Source organism: Orycteropus afer, unplaced genomic scaffold (assembly GCF_000298275.1).
Source record: "Orycteropus afer afer isolate SDZICR_OR568_19922 unplaced genomic scaffold, OryAfe1.0 scaffold00021, whole genome shotgun sequence".
In the NCBI taxonomy this organism is placed as follows: domain Eukaryota; kingdom Metazoa; phylum Chordata; class Mammalia; order Tubulidentata; family Orycteropodidae; genus Orycteropus; species Orycteropus afer.
In genome coordinates, this window is record NW_006921608.1 from 10,113,856 (window position 1) to 10,133,785 (window position 19,930).

Here is a 19,930-nt window from a genome sequence, read left to right on the forward strand (position 1 = left end):
TTTAGGGTATATACCTAGTAATGGGATGGCTGGGTCAAATGGTATTTGTATTTCCAACTTTTGAAGGAATCACCATACTGCTTTCCACAATGGTTGTATATATGGATAGTCTTACTGCTAAGAAAATGAAATCAGAAGAGACAGGACTTTTGAAATTGTCAAGCAGCGTTAATGTAGAGAGGTCAAATCTTTTATCTTTTCCTCCCAGTTTTCTTCTCTTCTGTTTGGCATGTGTATTCTTTACCCTTTCCTGTTTTGAATGGACCTGAAAATAACACGGTTGGTTTTGCTTTGCAGGAAAATGACTCATTTTGATGTGTTTAGCATTTAGTTTCTTAGAGATCTGTTCATCTTTCCAGCGGCACAGTCGTTCGGGATTTTGGTCTCCTTTTTCATTTATTGGTAAAAAAATGTTACTTCTGATGTATGGGAGTTTCTCAGCAGAGTATTTTCCAAGTTAGGGGAAGAAGTTACTCGTAAGTACAATGCCCTGTTTCTTTATCAGAGTTTGCAGAACATTTCTTCCTGCGCGAATTTCCTCAGTATTAGAGGAAATCTTTACCAGTGTCAGCCGAAAAGTGTTTTAGGGAGAATAGTTAAGATGTTCATATTTTTAAACATTTTATTTTAGTGAATTTATAGTATTTGTTTAGATACTTCGTTGTAATCTTGAATGTGCCTTGAGGGTGAATGTCCTGGATCATTTATTTAGGGTAAAGTGAGCACATTATGTAAACTGGCATTTGTCATCTTTGTAAACATAAAGTATGTATAAGTCCTACCTATAAGCAGTCATTTGAGAGGCTGACAGATGGATTTTTCTCTTTTTTATAGACTTGGTTTGATTTGAGGTTGTTTAAGAGTAGAGTTAGATGTTTGCTACTTGGTGCATTTAAAAAAGGTTTTTTTGGGGGTGGAGGCGGTAAGAAAAATCAGCCTGCTATTTTAGAGATCATTGAGCCTAATTTAAAGAAATAAAACGTGGTTAAGACTTGTGGTTGAGCAGTGTAAAAGCTGAGATTTGAATTATTAGACTGTAATCTGATTATTCTTCACCAAGGAAGTACCATTTTTCAGAGACTAGGAGGAGGAATCCTTCTGTGTCGGAAGTCTCAAACTCAGATTCCTACAGACGCTAGGCAGGGGAGCACATTTAGTCCCTGCTGAGGAGTGAAACTCAGTTGCTAGATCGGATTTTCAAGAGAAGGTGAGATTTTTATGTGAAATATTCCAGTTTTAAAAGTTAGCTAAGATTTTTCTTTTGAAAAAGTTAAAATGTCATGTAAGTCAAAGTGCATCTGTAGGCTGGCAGTTATGACACCCCCCTGTTCCACCCCCACCCCCACTCCTACTGACAATCAGTAGTGAGTGAATGCTAGATTCTTAGTGCCTCGTGAGACTTTAATGTATCAGGGAGGCCATCATGCTGCTGAGCGATGCCATTTTATATCTGAACAGAGTCATGCATGTGCAGAAGATTTATTCAAAGTACAAGTTAAACACCCCCCAAAACAAAAACAAAAACCCATTGCTGTCAAGTTGATTCCAACACATAGTGACTCTATGGAGCAGAGTAGAACTGCCCCATAGGAATTCCCAAACTGTATATCTTTACAGAAGCAGACTGAAATATTTTTCTCCCGTGGAGCCACTGGTGAATTCAAACTGCGCCCCCCCCCCCAACCTTGTCTTGGCCAAGTGCTTAACCACTTCACCACCAGGGCTCCTTGCCAGATGGCCCACTGGATTTTAACATAACAGTATTAAAAACTCATTTGTAGGGTTTCAGATTCCACATTGCAACCAACCTGAATCTATCATTTGTTAGTTTTTCTGAAGATTCAAAGAATTCTCGTAATTTAAAAAGTATTTTGGAAGTACATACTAAAGAAGTTATTTTGTTTAAAATTCATTTTAGTAAGAAAAATGGACAATTACTAATTTCTTTTCAACATCAATTTAGTATTAGGTATATTCTTAGAAGCACGGATGGCTGGACTTCATTTCACATATTTTGGTCTGAGGAGGGTCCAGTCCTTGGAGAAGGACATCAAAAAACAATGAGCTCAAACATGATAGCAAGGATTGTGAGCGTGGTGCAGGGCCGGGCAGTGTTTCATTTTGTTGTGCATAGCCTAGGGTCACTGTGAACTGGAACCATCTCGACAGCACCTAACAACAGAAGCACTTTAAAATAGAGCGCAGCCACAGTGTTAGAGTGTGGTATGTGGACCTCAGGGATCCCCAAGCCCCTTTCAGTGGCTTCATGAGGACAAAACTGTCTTTACAGTAATACTCAGACTTTGTCTCTTTTGGTTTTGCCATTTGCACTGATAGTTTAAAAGCCATAGTGAGTAGTAGGACTGCTGGTCCTTCAGCACCAATCAAGGCAGTGATAAAAAAACTGTACAATGGTCATTGTATTACTCACTTTCTCATACTTTTAGGGGTTAGAAAAGCCTGCTTTCTTAGGAAGAATGGCCTTGGAAGCAATAAAAATTAATTTTTAAAAATATTTACTTTTAAGGATATTCACTGCTATTGAGTTGATTCCAACTCATAGTGACCCCCATTGAATTTCTAAGGCTGTAAATCTGTACGGAAGTAGATTGCCTCATCTTCCTCCCCTAGAGCAGCTGGTGGCTTTGAACTGCTGAACTTCTGGTTAGTAGCCAAATGCTTTAACTATGATACTACCAGAGCTCTTTTTGATGTTCATTGTGACCAAGTGAGGCAAGAACAGTGGTTATCTTGAAAAAGCACTTGTGAGGTTGTTTTAGTTGTCCATTGAACTTGTTACCTACTTACGGGAACACCATTTTTATTTGAGTGACTGACAGACAAACTATGGTTAGACTTGGGTATTGGGCAGACTTTTCTCTAAAATGAACAAAGTGAATCTGTCACTTCAGGAAAATAACTGAGGCTGTTTGTTGCCAATGAGAGAAATTTGAGTTTTCAAGAAAAATTAGAATTTTGGAAAACCTGTGTTCACTACTGTGAATTTGATGCTGTAATTTGGTAGTGCTATTAGTGAATGACATTTTGAAAATCTGCATATAAATCAGTAAGCCAGTATTTTCCAAATGGCCAGTGCATACCATTATAGAATCATGTATAGGTAAAAGATTTATTCAAAGTTCGTTGATTAAGTGTCAGATTTCATATTGCTACCAACTTTGAAGAAAGTACCACTTGACAAGTTTTAGTGTGGTATCAAAGAAGAATTCCTACAATTTTCTAGAAGGAATATTAAAATATTACTCCCTTTTCTAACATCTTAACCTATTTGAGGTCAGATTTTCTTCACATACTTCAACCAAAACAACATACTGTGACAGATTGAATGTAGAAGTAGGTCCGAGTACCTAGTGCGCACGCTCTCAATCTCTCTCTATATATATATTTTAATTTTTTTTTATTGTGCTTTATGTGACGTTTATGGGCAAATTAGTTTCTCATTTGATAGTTTGTATAAAAAGTGTTCCATGGCATTGCTTACATTTTTTTCACAGTGTGTCAGTACTCTCCCCATTTCTACCCTGGGTTCTCAATTCCTTTCATCTGGATTTTCTACCCCTTCTTGCCTTCTTATCTTTGCTTTTGGGAAAATGTTGGCCTTTTGATCTCGTATAATTGATTGTTCTAAGGAACACATAAGGAACTCTGGTGGTATAGTGACTAAGGCATTTATTTGACGGCTAACCAGAAGGTTGGCGGTTCAAACCCACCAGCCACTCTGCGGAAGGAACACTGGGCAATCTACTTCCATAAAGATTTACTGCCTCGGAAACCCAAAGGGGTTGCTCTGAATCAGAATTGACTCAATGGTAGTGAGTTTGGTTTTTGGTTATTAAGAAACACGTTCCTTTTGGAAGTTACTGTTTATTTTACGGGACTGTCTATTACTTGGCTGACTGAAAGGTGGTCTCCAGGAACAGCTTCAGTTCCAAGTCAGAAGGATGTCTTAGGCCATAGTCTCGGAGGTTCTTCCAGTCTCTGTCAGACCAGTAAGTCTGTTTTTCTTTCATCTTTTTTTTCCTAACTTTGATTTTCTGTTCTGTGTTTGTCTCCTTCTCTATTGGGGACCTCTGTTGTGACCTAGTCGGAGTGATCAGTAGTGATAATTGGGTACCATGTAGCTCTTCTGGTTCTCAGGGTCATGTAGGTTGTGGTTCGTGTGGTCCATTAGTCCTTTCTTCACTGTTCATTGCTTCAGATGGGAAGAGACCAGTAGTTGTATATTAGATGGCTGCTCGTGAGCTTTTATGACCCTAGCCACTACTTAACTGAAGTAGGATGCAGAACATTGTCTTAATGAAATATGTTGTGTCAGTTGATATAGATGTGCCCTGAGTCTGGTCCTTTGTCTTTGATACTATGGACTGTGAAGTGTTTGATTATGTCTGAGAAGTTTCCATGACTGTACCTCTTTTGTGCTCTGTTGTCTATGTTAAAATACATGCAGCATCTATAATTCTGTATGAAGAAATATCCACAATCAAACCTATTATCTGCAGGGGTTCTAGATATCTTTAAGCTTGATAATAAAGAGATTGGCAAAAAATGTAAAATAGTCCCCCGTCAAAGATATTTTTTGGAAAATAGTTATTTTTCCTAAGAAGTTAATTTATGTCAAGATTAAAACATTTTTTGGGGTCCTTAATAATTCTTTCATTCTGTTATACATAAGATTGCCATGAGTTAGAGCTGACTTGACAGCAACAACAGCAATTTTTAAGAATGTAAAATGGTCTGAGAACAGAAAGTTTGAGAACCACTAGAGTGTATCATGAAGGGAGTGGAGAAGGAAGACTGCTGGGGGGGTGGTGAAAAATATGTTTTTGTGGGCCTCATAACCAGAGATTCTAGTTTATCTTTATTAGGTACAAAGAAAAAAACTCATCAACTCTGCTTTCTTGACTTATAAAATATTTTTATTTTGATAACATTTTAAATTCATATTTGGTCATTATAATAACCTTAGTCATTGATCCATAATGTTAAATTATAAAATTTTCTTTGGTCAGCTGTGACATGAGGAGTTTTAAATATAGCCAAATGTATTTAATTTATATTTATTGAAGATTATGATCTTCTTCCCTTTTTTTGGTATAAAAATGATGCATAGTGATTTTTTCCCTGTGTGTATTATTGTCAGAAGAACCATATTGCTTCTCTTGTTATTGCCTCCCACCCCATTTACTGTTCTGTAAAACGCTACAGTTGAAGAACTAATGATTTAGTAGATACAAACAAAAGAGATTTAAAAAAATGTGACCAAAAATTGGATGTCTGAAAGTCACACTCCAGACATAACACTGGAGGGTTTTCATGATCACGGTGATGAAGAGAATCATCCCTAACGTGCTGGTTCTTCTTGCATGGGCTGAGGCAACCCAGAAGGCCGATGTGACTCTTCATGACAGCATGACCCTCACGCTTACACTTCACCCAAGTGTGTGCGTCAGGGGTAGGGGGTGGGAAGGGTGTATGTGTGAGTGAGAGAGAAATTGAGATTGGAAGGCAGTCCTTCCCTGGAGCTATAGGAATAATCCTTCTACCCTCAACCTCATGGGTGAAGGTAGTTCTTCTGATCTTTAAATTATAGTGTTGAGTGGGTGGGGGAAAAGAGTTTGTCCCTTTCCCACCCAAATGAATATACAGCCTGAGAGGAAGATTCACTTGGCCTCTCCATTTTACACTCAAGTCTCCCTAAAGAAGGTAGACTTGCTCCAAGACTCTGAGAAAGGATTTGGGGTTGCATACCCTCTAGATTGAATAAACAAATTCCAGGCAGTCAGTTTGTTGGTAGGGATGATGGCGTGCATGCTAGATGCCGATACATGTAAATGACCATCTCAGAATGCCCCCTGCAGCTTTTCCTGAAGCCCAGCCCCCCTATGTACCCCCCCCCCATTTACAGCAGGTGGCAGGTGGACCACCATGTGATAGCTTGAATTTATTGAGTGGTTATAATGTGAGTGGTTATTATGTAAAGAGGTGCGGAAGTGTCAGTGAATATAATATTAAATACAGAAAGTGTGAATGTTGAAGACTGACTGCCAATACTTAGGAAAAGTGCATGATGATATAATGGAAAGCCTATGTTCATGGTTAGAGATGGTTTTAACTCTTGTCTACCATCTATCTGGTAACATAGTTGCTCCAAAAAAAAAAAGTTTCAAGAGTAATTTCCCTGCTCTTGGAGTTTGAGATAATTGTTTTAGGCTTTAAGATTTAGAGGATTTGCTTTTGGAGACACAATACGTAGCCCACTGCCACTGAGTTGATTTCAACTCATAGTGACCCTACGGGACAGAGTAGAACTGCCCCATAGGGTTTCCAAGGCTATAAATCTTCATGGAAGCAGACTGCCTTGTCTTTCTCCTGAGGGAGTGGCTGGTGGATTTGAACCACTGACCTTTTCATTAGCAGCTGAATTCTTTACACTGCCAGAGCTTCTTGCTTTTGGAGAAATACCAGAAGTTGTCCTGCGGTTTTCTACCAGCGATGCTGTGGGTACAGATTTTTAATGTACATCATTTGTGTTTTGGCAATACTTACCTTCTGCGACATCGATGGCAAGGTGAACTTCAGGTAGTTTTCTGCCGGAGTCTGTGATGTAACATTCCAGGTAACCTTTACTGACTGTTATTTTTCTGTGTGGTTTGTTAAGTCCTTCATTCCAAAATAAAGTATGTGTATGTTACAAGTGTTAGTCTTTGAAAGGATGGCTGGAGGTTAGGCTGGGGCACTTTAAAGGCAGTTTGCTGATATTGAGTAAGAGGTGAGTTATTAAATGCTTGTTCCATGTTAACTGGTCTGCTTGCAGGAGTATGTTGGCAAGTAGCCTGAAAGAAGTTTGTGTGTTTATATTTTGCTACCTTGTTCTTAACTTTAATTTGAAATGGAAGAATTGGAGAGTTGGTTTTATTGAGATTCAAATCAGGAATTTTTACTGCTTCTGAAATGGCTTATATATAAGTAAGATTGTATATTCTACACTGTCAGAACTGCTTCCAAAGAAGTAGAGGGGAGAGGAAAGTGGCAGTTTTACCTTGTCTTTGCTTAGAGTCTGTGAAGACAGAGAACTCAGACAGAAACACAAATGACTAGAGTGTAAAGTAGACAGTGAAAGTCCTATATGAGAGAGAGACTGTAGATTTCTGCAGAAAGAAAATCAGAGCTCTGGTAGCATAGTGGCTTAGGCACTTCACTGCTAACCAGAAGGCTGGCGGTTCAAACCCACCAGCCACTCCTCAGAAGGAAAATGGGACAATCTACTTCCATAGTGACACTGCCTCGGAAACCCAAGGAGAGGTCCCTATGAGTCAGGTCCCACTCGATAGCACATAACAACAACAACAACAGATATATTGTAGAGAGTGGGATCAGGAGTATTATTCTGTTCTGCAGAATTGAATCATTTTTGGGAACTAAGTAAACCTTAAATTCTTTCCTTTTCTAGATCCAGTGAGAAAGATCCATCAGATATCATCCAGTTGAAGGGTGTGTGTCTGAGCATGCAGTATGATGTACAACAGAGAGTAGACAGAGAATTAAGAGAGTGAAGACCCTGCATTAAGTGCCATTGCCAGTTGAGGTTCTGTGAGAAGATGAGTCATCCATGAAGTTATAATGTTAAATTTTGGGAAAATGAGATTGAAATTATAGGTGATTTCAGGGGCAGCAGTAAAATATGTTAGCATCTAGCAAAAGCTATTATACTTTGTTTTCCTATCTCACTATAAAAATCAGTTTGGTAATATGATAGTTAAGGTGGCATGTCAACTTGGCTGGACCGTAATTCAGAGTGGTTTAAGCGGCTGTGGTGTGGTCGTTGCTATGATGAGATCGAATGTAAGGTAGTAACTTCCATGGTGGGGTCTACTGTGAGCAACCAATTAGTTGAAAGAGAATTTCCTCAGGAGTGTGGCCTGCTTCTGATATACATATATATATGGACATTCTGGAAAAATTCTCAGACTTACTGTTGGATCTAGATCCTGCATCTAGCTTATCATCCAGTTTTGGGAGCTGAACCAGTAGCTTGCTGTACTGCCTGCTGATCTTGGGGTCATCAGCCGCTGCAGCTGCATGGGTCAGGAAAAGCCTCTAACTTGACATTCGACCCACAAACATGGGACTTGCCAGCCTCTACAACTGTGTGAGCCATTTCCTGGAGATAAATGTCCATCTCTCTCTCTCTCTCTCAGCTTTACTGGTTTTGCTTTTCTAGAGAACCTCGCCTAAGACAGCTAACATGGTGTTTTAAAAAAAAAAAAAATCAGTCTCTATCTGTAAAATGACTGTACATTTGAAGGAATGAAATAGATTATTTAATTAGAATATGAGTGAGCACTTTATTGCTGTATCCATCTGTTGAAATCTTGGTATTCTGTCAATCCCTGGAGCCTTTTTTTTTTTTTTGCCAGTGTGTTCGGTGCAGCTTGGACTTCCTCCTTCAGTACCATCAGTTCTTGGTCATATGCTACCTCTTGAATGTTGACCGGTTGAATGTTGACCGGTTCTTTTTAGTACAGTGACACTCTCGGTTCCTTCCATCTTCTTTTGATGCTTCCTGCATCGTTCAATATTTTGCCCATAGAATCCTTCGATGTTACAACTTGAGGCTTAAATTTTTCTTTAGCTCTTTCAGTTTGAGAAATGCCGAGCACCTTCTCTCTCTCTCTCTCTGTTTTTACCCATGTCTTTGCACATTTCATTAGTATACTTTGTCTTTTCTAGGTGCCCCTTGAAATCTATTCAGCTCTCTTATTTCATCATTTCTTCTTTACATTTAAGCCACTCTTTTTAAGAGCAAGTTTCGAAGTCTCTTCCGACATCCATTTTGGTCTTTCTTTTCTGCCTTTTTTAATGACCTTTTGCTTTCTTCATATACAAGGCCCACAGCTCATTTAGTCTTTGGTCATTACATCACATCTGTTCTTCAAATGGTCTTTAAATTCAGATGGGATATAATCAAGGTCATACTTTGGCTGTTGTAGACAACGTTTTAATTTTCATATGTCAAGAAATTTGGAAGATAGCTTCCTGGTCAACTAACTGGATGAGATCCATATTGTGCCCATTCCAAAGGAAGGTGACCCAGTGTAATGCTGAAATTGGTGAAGAATATCATTAATATCACATGCAGGTAAAATTATGCTGAAGATCATTAAAAAATTGTGCAGGAGAATATCGACAAGGAACTGCTGAAAATTGACGCTGGATTCGAAAGAGGACATGGAATGAAGGATATCATTGCTAAAAGTAGAGAATACTAGAAATATGTTTACCTGTATTTTCTTGACAAGATCATTGTAAATTATGGATAACATTACAAAGAATAGGAATTCAAAACCCTTTAATTGTGCTCATGTGGAACCTGTACATAAACCAAGAGGCAGTGGAACAGAAGAAGAAGATAGTGCATGGTTTAAAATCAGGAAAAGTGTGTGATAAAAGTTTCATCCTTTCCCCATACTTATTCTATCGATATGCTGAACAAATAATCTGAGAAGCTAGACTATATGCAAAAGAACACAGCACCAGAATTGTAAGAAGACTCATTAACAACCTGTGATACGCCGATGACACAACCTTGCTGCTGAAAGTGAAGAGGACTTGAAGCACTTATTGATGAAGATCAAAGATTACAGCTTTCAATATAGATTACACATCAATATAGAGAGAACAGAAATCCTCTCAAATGGACCAATAAGCAACATAATAAATGGAAAAAGATTGATGTTGTCAAGGATTTAATTTTACTTGGATCCACAATCAACATCTGTGGAAGCAGCAGTCAAGAACCCTTAATTGTTGAACTCAAACAACATATTGTATTGGGCAAGCCTGCTGCAGAATACCTCTTTAAAGTCTTAAAAAAGTAGAGATGTCACTTTGAGGACTATGGTACACCTGCCCCAAGCCATGGCAATTTCAGTCACTTCATATGCGTGAGAAAGCTGGACAACAAAGAAGGAAGACTGAAAAAGCATTGATGCCTTGAATTATGTGTTGGCTGTGAAGGTGCTCTGGTAGCATAGTGCCTAAGGCCCTTGACTGCTAACCAGAAGACTGGCGGTTCAAACCCACCAGCCACTTCTCAGAGGGGGTTTTGGGCAATCTACTTCCGTAGTGATACCACTTTAGAAATCCAACGAGGGGGTCACTGTGAGTTGGATCCAAATCGATGGCACATAACAACAACAACAACATAAAATATTGAATATATACCATGAACTGCCAGAAGAATGAACAAATTTGTCAGGAAAAGTACAGCCAGAATCCTCCTTAGAAGTGAGGATGGTGAGACTTGTCTCATGTACTTTGGACATGTTTATCAGGAGGGATCAGTCCCTGGAGAAAGGGTTTCATGCTTGGTAAAATAGAGGGTCACTGAATAAGAAGACCCTCAATGGGATGGATTGACAGTGGCTGCAATAACAGGCTAAGCATAGCAACAGTTATGAGGATGGCCCAGGACCGGGCAGTGTTTTGTTGTGTTGTTCCTGGGGTCATTGTGAGTTGTAACGGACTTGATGGTACCTAATGAAGTGCCTAAAGGCACTTGACTGCTCACCAGAAGGCTGGCGGTTCAAACCCACCAGCCACTCCTCAGAAGGAAGGTTGGGCAATCCTACTTCCGTAGTGATACTGCCTCGGAAACCCAAGGAGGGGTCGCTATGAGTCGGGGCCGACTGCACGGCAAACAACAACAACAACAACAATGAAGAGTAAAACTACAATTAGAATATAGAAAAATAGTTGGTGTAGAAGGTCTGTGGATTGTCAGAAGTTGTTGCTGACCTGTCCATTCATTGGGCTACATACTTCACAGAGCCTTTCCTTTGTCTGTCTTTGAATGAGAATAAATGTTGGAGTATGTGATTATCTTGCAATATTATACTGTACTTTTAAAAGTACATGCTGCTTTACACCCAAATCACAATAATAAAAAAAAGGAAAACAAAAAAAAGTACATGCTGCTTTAAAAGATGTCATGCTTGGTAAGGTGGAGGGTCAAGGAAAGAGGGGAAGGCCCTCAGCGAGATGGATTGGCACAGTGGCTGCGGCAGTGGGCTCAGGTATAGCAGGGATCCCGGAGCTGGTGCTGGCGTGGGACCGGGTGATGTTTCATTCTGCTGTGCATGGGGTCACTGTGAGTCGGAGATGACCCGGTGGCACCTAATAACAACACCACTTTTAAAATTGTTCTCCATGCTAACTGCATGTAAAATTCATTTTGAAATGTAATCTGATGGGTTTCCAGGGTGGTTTTTCTTTTATTTTAAGGAAAACTTTTGTTAATACTGCTACAGGGATATTATACTTAATAACTTAAAGCATTTTATGATCCTAAAGAAGATGAGTGCCTGATAATTATTTAGAGACATTTACTAATTTAGGCAATTTAAATGAAGGTGGTCATTGTCATGAAATATTTGTGTGATTTGTGTGTCCGTCTGCTGAAGACTGTAATGTAAAAGGGAACTAAACACTCCTTATTCTATTCTTCATTTCTTATTTTTGCTTGAAGTTTTCCTTGTCACTGTCATCTAGGATCTATGTAAACTAATGTGGTGTTATGGTTAGGTGCTGCCAAGTCAGTTTCAACTCACAGTGATCCTGTGTACAAACAGAACAAAACACTGTTGATGCTACACCATCCTCACAATCTTTGCTATGTTGGGGCCCGTTGTTGCAGGCCAATTTAGTCACGATAACTGTCTTGAGATTTAGAAGAATGATAAATTTTGTATAAATTTTTGAAATTGTCAGATTTTTAAAACATTTGCTCTCTGAAGGAACAGTCTAAATTAAATGTTCATGTGCAACCAAATGCATAAAAGTTGAGAATGGTAAGAAAAAGTATGAAACTGAATTTGACAATTGTTGTTGTTGTTGTTGTTTTTGCCATCGAGTCGGCCCCGACTCATAGCGACCCCTCCTTGGGTTTCCGAGGCAGTATCACTACGGAAGTAGGAATGCCCAACCTTCCTTCCGAGGAGTGGCTGGTGGGTTTGAACCGCCAGCCTTCTGGTTATCAGTCAAGTGCCTTAGCCACTATGCTTCAGACAATTAGGAATTGCTATTACTGTGTAAAAGGAGCTCTGGTGGCGCAGTGCCTAAGGCATTTGACTACTAACTGGAAGGTTGGTGGTTCAAACCTACCAGCTGCTCCAAGGAAGGACTTTGGGGGGGGGGCAGGGAATCTACTTCTGTAAAGGTTTACCACGTGGGAAACCCAGTAGTGGTTGCTGTGGGTGAGAATCTACTCCATGGCAGTGGGTTTGGTTTGGGCTTTGCTTCCGTGAAGACTGACAGCCTTGGAGACCCTGTGGTGCAGTTCCACTCGGTCCTCTAGGGGCGCTGTGGGTGAGAATCTACTCCATGGCAGTGAGTTTGGTTATGAGTTTCTGGATTACTGTGTAAAGATTGTATACATCGTCTACTGACACACAGGCTTTTCTAACAATCATAAAGAATTTCAGGACTGAAAGGAACCAGAAATGACAAATAGTCCTTCCGTTGGCACAGAAGAGAACAGGAGACTTAGTGAGCCTAAGTGAGCCCAGTTATTAGTAGATAAACAGGAGTATAAATGCCTTTGCTATCTGTGGGTATTGTTTCCAGTACAAATTTGCATACATTTCACATTAGTTGGAGATCTCACCATGATTTTTAGAAGATTAGAACATAGAGCTGATGACAGTAAGCATTTCATCACTGCCCCCTTGTTGTTGTTGTGTGCCATCGAGTTAGACCTGACTCATACGACGACTCCTTGGGTGTCCGAGGCGGTATCACTACGGAAGTAGATTGCCCAACCTTTCTCCCAGGAGTGGCTGGTGGGTTTGAACCGCCAGCCTCTGGTTAGCAGTCAGGTGCTTTAGGGTACTACGCTACCAGAGCTCCTTCACTGTCCCCTTAGTAGGCTGGAATTTGCTAATGAGTCCTTGAACTATTAAACTATTAAGTATTTTCTAGCATTTTGATCTCCATTTGGAAAGGCTTTGACAAATTTTATCCCTCCTCCCCTATTACTGTGTACTTGCTGACAGTTCTAGAGACAAGTGTTAGACTAATAAAAAATGTAATATAATGGAAGTGAATGGGTTTAGTTGATTGCCTGTGGTCTTGTACTTTCTCAAAGTGTCACTACCATGGTTTTGGAGAAGTAAAACCTTTGTTATCCCTTTCTCACACTCTGGCTCTGTCTGGTGAAAAGTTCGGTGAATTACTCAGAGTAAATGTGGGCAGAGGAAAATGAGAGCGCCTGCCTCTGTCTTCTGGAAGCTGTTGTTACTTTCTGGAACAGAGCCCTCAGTTAATTGTCTCCCCATTTTCTACTTAGCTTCCTCTCAGAGCTCATGCGTTCCACAATGCATTGCTCTAATGGTATTTTACCCTGTCTTGGGACACAGAAGTGTGCCTTGTAAGTGAGCAAACTATGATTAGGCAAAAAAGTTGAACTTTCCAGGACCAATGAAAGCACAAAGCAAATGCAACATGGGGTACAAAAATGAAAACATATTTTTGTTGGGGGCCGAGTCATACTTGATCAGATGCTGTTCTTTAGGCTTGAGGATAGAAGTCACCGTGAGTATCTGCTTCTTGAGAAAAAAATTAAGCATGTCATTGCTTGAAAGTCATCCTTGCTTAGGAATCGGATTCACTGTTGAGCAGCTACTATATATATTTTACTGTTTGAAAGAAGCTCCGAAGCAGAATGCACAGAAGATAGAACTTACGGGAAATAGTAAAATTGAGAGACAGCTTGTTCAGGGATTGTTTGTAGCAGTTTATTAATCCTAAACTGACTTTAATGCGTCATTTGTTTTTGGAGTATGTATAATGCTTTCGTCTCTTAGTACAAATTATTGAATTTGAGTTAATTTTTGCCACTCTTTAGAAAGCAGAATTAATGGAATTGCCTATTGATTTAGTGTGTAAACTTTTTCTGTTGCTTTCTAAAAATCTCAGTTTATTTTCAAGAAAATTATTTCGGAAAAAGTTTGTTGTTTCTGTCACTTGGTAGAATCAAACTCTTAAAATCTGTACAGTCGGTTCTGTTTCTGCATTATCATGTGGCTTTCTTAGTTTGTCAAAGAGACAAAATTTAACTGAGTGCTTCAGCATTTTATGTTAAAACTGTTTCCTTGAGAGACACAGCAAAATCGTAATAGGTAAGAAGAGTTAATAGCTCTTTGTTATGTAGCCCTTCTTAATAGTTTCTAAGCATGTTTATTACCCTTCTAGGTAGTGGAGGTGTTATCCTTGTGTTCCAGATAAGGGTACTTGGTTTCTGATTTGTACCCTTCCAGAGTTTGGTACTCTGCCTAACTCTGTCTCGGGCTTTTAGACCTCTCCTGCCTCATATTAAATACTGGAGGTCTGTGCTCTCCGAGTGTTTTCATTTGTTAATGTATATGTACATTCAAAAATCTCTTGTGGCGTACACAGCAGAGTGTTTAAAAATGGTCTTTTTATTGGGCATTGGTTCAAATCCCAGCTCTGCTGCCACTTTTTGTTACATAAACTCTAGACGCTTCAGCTTCCTCATTTGTAAAATGGGATTCATAATGTTATCCTTGTTATTGAGGCTGTTAAGGGGGACGGCGAGGGAAGGGAATTGCAGAGCCTGCTGGTGATGATTTTGGGGGAATGGAAGTGAAAGATCATATAAAAACTATTTTTGTGATGATGTTAAGGTTTTAATAGCATTTTTTCGGGTGGGGTGTATTTTGGGAATCATCAAAGTAATCGTCCAAGTCCCCATCAGACTGTTAGAATAGAAGATCTGTACTTGTGGTATTCATGCTTTATCTTGTTTCGTTTTTAAAGGTTACGGGAAGTTTCAGAGAAACTGAACAAGTATAATTTAAACAGGTAAGAATTGTTAAAAAAAATTTCCAAGGAAGAACAAATTTTCTTTATTAGGAAAAAGAACTTAATTTGCGCAGCACCTACTGAAAAATATTTTAATTCAAGTGTCAACATTTTATAAATTGGGTTCATTTAAATTACAGTTTTTGTTCATATTCATTTTTTAAAACATCTTGCATACCAAGAAGCAGTAATGATTGTGGGGATCTCATTATTTTTTAAATTATTTCTTTACAATATGTAAACAGTATTTTGTTTTGTTAAGAGGTTATGCCAGCTGTTTCTTTCCTTTGTTAATCAGGAGGATAAAAACCTGGAAAGTATTTACAATAACTTTAATTACGCTTTTTTTTTCTTTTTTAAATTCCTCAGCCACCCCCCTTTGAATGTGTTGGAACAGGCTACTATTAAACAATGTGTGGTGGGACCAAACCATGCTGCCTTTCTTCTTGAGGTAATTTCCTCGCTTTAAGGTAAAGAAATGGGAAGTAAACAGTTAAGATACAGTAATTGGTTTTCATCCAGAGAAGACAGTAGCTACTTGTAAGTGCTATTTCAGAGACCACCCAGTTCTCTTTCTTTATTATGTAAATGAGCCACTGTTTCATTTCCTACATAAAACTCTAGATGCTTCAGTTTCCTCATTTGTAAAATGGGATTCATAATGTTATCCTTGTTACTGAGGTTGCTAATGGGGATGGTGAGGGAAGGGAATTGCAGAGCCTGCTGGTGATGATTTTGGGGGATGGAAGTCAAAGATCATATAAAAACCATTTTTGCCATGATATATAGTCTTTATAGTATATTTTGGGAATCACCAAAGTAATTGACCAAGTACCTGTCAGACTGTTGGAACAGAAGATCTGTAATCTTCTTGATATTTTTGTGTATCATATTTCCCTAGCTCGGCTGTGAGGGCCTTCAAGAAGGGAACTTGGAACCTGTTGGTTGTTTTCTAAATTGGCAGTGATAGGCACAGAATACTGTTTGTTGAATGTATTCAAATTTTAATGTACATTTTTACTTGGAAATTTCTTCTATTTTCTTTACTTTTAGGATGGTAGAGTTTGCAGGATCGGTTTTTCAGTACAGCCAGACAGATTGGAATTGGGTAAACCTGATAATAATGATGGGTAAGATATTATGTCTTTTCTTTTTAATACATATATAGCTCTTAGAAGGTGTTACTTTTATATTAAACCAGTGTTTTGTTTTGTAACACTAAAAAAAAAAAGCGTTGTAGAAATGACATGCTAAAAATAGAGTAAAATGATGACTTTGTATGTTAACATCAAAACTAGTAGAGGTGTCATTAATTACCTAACAGAAATAGGTTACCACAAGAAAGATAATTTACTTGTTATGTTACCTTTGACAGAAAATTATGTTTTAGATTGTTTTTCCCCTTTAGTATTTCCAAATCATGTAACTCATTTTGAAAACAACAAGGTCTTTAAAATTTTGGTCTGTAAGATTAATATGTGAAGAGGCATTGTGGTACTGTATGTGTTTCGGTTGGCTGCATCTAAGGAAAACATGTTTAGTACTAAAAATCTACATAACAGTTTACTGTTTAACATTCATTTGTAGTTAAAACATGAAAATGGTTTCAACCAGAAAAGAACACTAGATTGTTATTAGCCTATAAATTTTTAGATTTGCTCTTTGATGTGAAGTATAAATTCCAATAAGAGTTAGCAGAGGATCATTAAGTTAGTATTTTAGCACGGTAAGAATTCTCACCTTCCATGTGGGAGACCGAGGTTCACTTCCCAGCCAGTGACCTCAAGTGCAGGCACCCCTCACCGCTCTTCTGTGAGCGGAGGCTCGTGTGTTCTGTGATGTTGAGCAGGTTGCAGTGGAGCTTCTGGACTAAGATGAACTAGGAAGAAAGTCCTGGTTATCTACTTTCGAAGATCAGCCAGTGGAAACCCTAGGGATCACTACTGTCTGATCTGTGGCTGATCAAGGGGCTAGTGCAGGACCAGGCATTGTTTCAGTCTGTTAGGCACGGAGTTGCTAAGAGTTGAGCACTGACTCACGCTGTTAATAAGCTCCATAGCAGTGAGGCCTGGAATTCCAGGTTTGTTCCTAGGCAGTTTAGGTCTGTTTTGTGATTTGTTCTACCTTTTGTTTTTTCCCCAGGTCAAAGTTGAACAGCAATTCGGGGGCAGGGAGGACATCGAGGCCTGGTAGAACAAGTGACTCCCCGTGGTTTCTCTCAGGTTCCGAGACTCTGGGCAGGCTGGCAGGCAACACCCTCGGGTAAGTAGTGGCCAGACGAAGGTATTCCCTGGTCCGTGCCATCGTCCTGTATGTACTGTCACTCTGAGCAGTCATCTTCGGTATGCTTTAGGGATGGAATGAGGAAACTCCTGAACACGGAGCAGGGAGCTCATGTTGCTTATGATGAGCCACCATGATAAAAATAACCCACCCACGTTAATCACAATTAACCCAGGTCTTGACCTTTGAAAAATGTATAGTGCTTGCAGCTTGCGTGTGTTTATTATAATGTTGTTATGTCATTTGAAGTTTTAATGATAGCAGTTGTGGTCAACATTTGTGACTTGGCTAAAAACATCTAACATTTCTTCTTGGTATTCAGAACTTGCAGTTCTTCCTATATTTAATGAGATTTATGACTTTAGTAAAGCTATTTTTAATATTCAAATGTGTACTTTTTGAACTAGATATGCAATTCCTCTATCATTTTCTGTAGAGAAAGTAAAGAAACCATACACAAATTCCAAGCCAGACGATTTTAATCATTTTCTGCCTTGATTTTTGAGTAGCTAGATTTTTTGAAATTATCCAGTTAATTAGATAAAACCAAATCAGTCAAGTCAGCATGTGTTCAAAAGCTGATCAGAGAAAGATAACTAGGAACAATTTAAATTGTTTCAAAATACATTTAAGGTAAGGAGGAGATTGAAACAAATTTTTTTATGACACTGAATTTGTATGTAATATAAATACAGATTTAAAACTTGGGATCCTTGAAATTTTTTTAAAAAAGATAATTCTCTTTGCTTTCTTGTTTTTATGCTGAATTAAGTTTGTTTTCAGGTGGGAGGAGGATCATTTAGTTAAATTCATCCCTTAGCTCATTCTGTGCCAGAACTATTAAGAGGGAACATTTGAAAATGTTCTCTTTCTGTTAAAAGGTCCTGTGTGCACAGTATAGGATAAAGAACTCTGTAAATAACACGAAACAGCAAATACAATTTTATTATTTAACAAAGAATGATCATTGCTGATTGTATTGTGTCAAACTATACTTACTTTAGCGATAAAAATTCTTTGTTTCATTTAAAGGTAGGCAAACTACTGCTTGCAGGCCAAATCGGCCTCTTCTTGTTCTTAATGAAACACAGCCACCTTCAGTTCTTACTCTGGTGGATGCTTTTGTGCCACAGTGACAAATGAGCAGTGGTGACAGAGACTTCTTGGCCAAGAAAGTCTAGAATATTTACTGTTTGCCATTTACCAGCTATCTCAGAAGAAATTTGCATGTCTCTGGTTTAGTTTACTTAGTGACACTTGTTAATCATGTACTCTTACTTACTTTTAAGTTTAATTTTTCATTTTGAAATAATTTCAGACTTAAAGAAAAATTGCAAAAAGGTACAAGTTCTTGTATACTTTCATCTAGCTTCCTCAGATGTTGTTAATGTTTTGTATAACCCTAGGAAATGAACATTGATAAAAGGCATCACCTACAGAGCCTATTCAGATTTCACCAGTTGTCCCACTAAAACCCCCTTTTGCTTACATTGCACTTGGTTGTCATGTTTCGTTAGTCTCCTCCAACCTAGGACAGCTCCTCAATTTTTACTTATCTTTCTACCTGATGATTTTAAAAAAACTGCCTTATTTTATAGGGTGTCCCTCCATATGGCTTTGTCTCTTTTTCTCATGATTAAACCCAGGAGATGCATTTTTGGAATGAATACCTCAGAAATTTTGATGTTGACATGTCTCATTACTGGTGTTAACTTTGATCACTTAGTTAAAGTAGTATTTGCTAGTTTCTTCACCATAAAGTTCCTGCACCTACTCCTCATTTACTGATTATCTCATTATGCGACATGTTGCATTTATGACAAGAGTAAAAAATCTACTATCCCGCTATTTTGTTCATTAGTGATGTATGTCTGGCAGTAATGAACACTGAGGTCCAAAGCAAGAGTAATGCAGGTTGTGGTAGTTAATGTTCTGTGTCAGCTTGGCTGGGCCATGATTCTCAGTGGTCTGGCGGTTATGTAATGATGTAGTCATCCTCCATTTTCGCATAATGCCTTGCTTGGTCTTTGGAACCTAACTATATCGATAAATGAGGAATGGGTGTAGTTCTGGTGGCATAGTGCCTGAGGCATTTGACTGCTAACCAGAAAGCTGGCAGTTCAGACCACTCCTCGGAAGGAAGACTGGGCAATCTACCTCTGTAGCGATACTGACTCAGAAACCCGAGGTGGGGTCACTGTGAGTCAGAAACAGCTCGACGATGGCAATGAGAATTAATGTGTATTTTCTGAGCACTCTCTGTCCATTGATTTCAGCATCCACTTTTAGCTACTGATGATTTTTGCCTAAAACAATTATTACTGTTGTGTTTGCCAAATAGTGATTTAAAATCTTGTAAAATTCTATTTACATTTATTAATTGGAATGTAAGTATAAGGAAGAACTTCCCCCCTTCCTCATTTATCCTTTTCTATTCCCCCCCATTTACTTGTATTATTATGGTCTTGTGGATATTTGTTTTATTTTATGGTTTATAATCCATTACTATCTTTATTGTGTTGTTGAGTTGTCCTAGATGTAAATCCTCATTTCTTTTAATAAAACAAACTTGGTTGAAACTGGTTATAATGGACTATGTGACAGAATGACTGAAAAGGAGCAGTAGAATTTTATGACTTTGTTAATAAAATATGTAACAAATATAATACCAAATTATACACTGGAGCTTAAGTAACACCTCTGTAGACCTATCCCAAAGAAGATTAGGGATAATTTTAAGATTTTA

The 19,930-nt window shown here is 38.6% G+C and overlaps 1 protein-coding gene across 1 annotated transcript in view; it reads left to right on the top strand.

Moving 5' to 3' along the window:
- Positions 1-19,930, top strand: part of UBR5 (ubiquitin protein ligase E3 component n-recognin 5) — a 186,528-nt gene that overhangs the window by 51,124 nt on the left and 115,474 nt on the right. The window contains exons 2-5 of the mRNA XM_042783640.1: positions 14,857-14,901; positions 15,271-15,352; positions 15,955-16,031; positions 17,044-17,163. Of these exons, the coding sequence (XP_042639574.1) occupies positions 14,857-14,901; positions 15,271-15,352; positions 15,955-16,031; positions 17,044-17,163 (324 nt within the window). The remainder of the gene's footprint in view (positions 1-14,856; positions 14,902-15,270; positions 15,353-15,954; positions 16,032-17,043; positions 17,164-19,930) is intronic.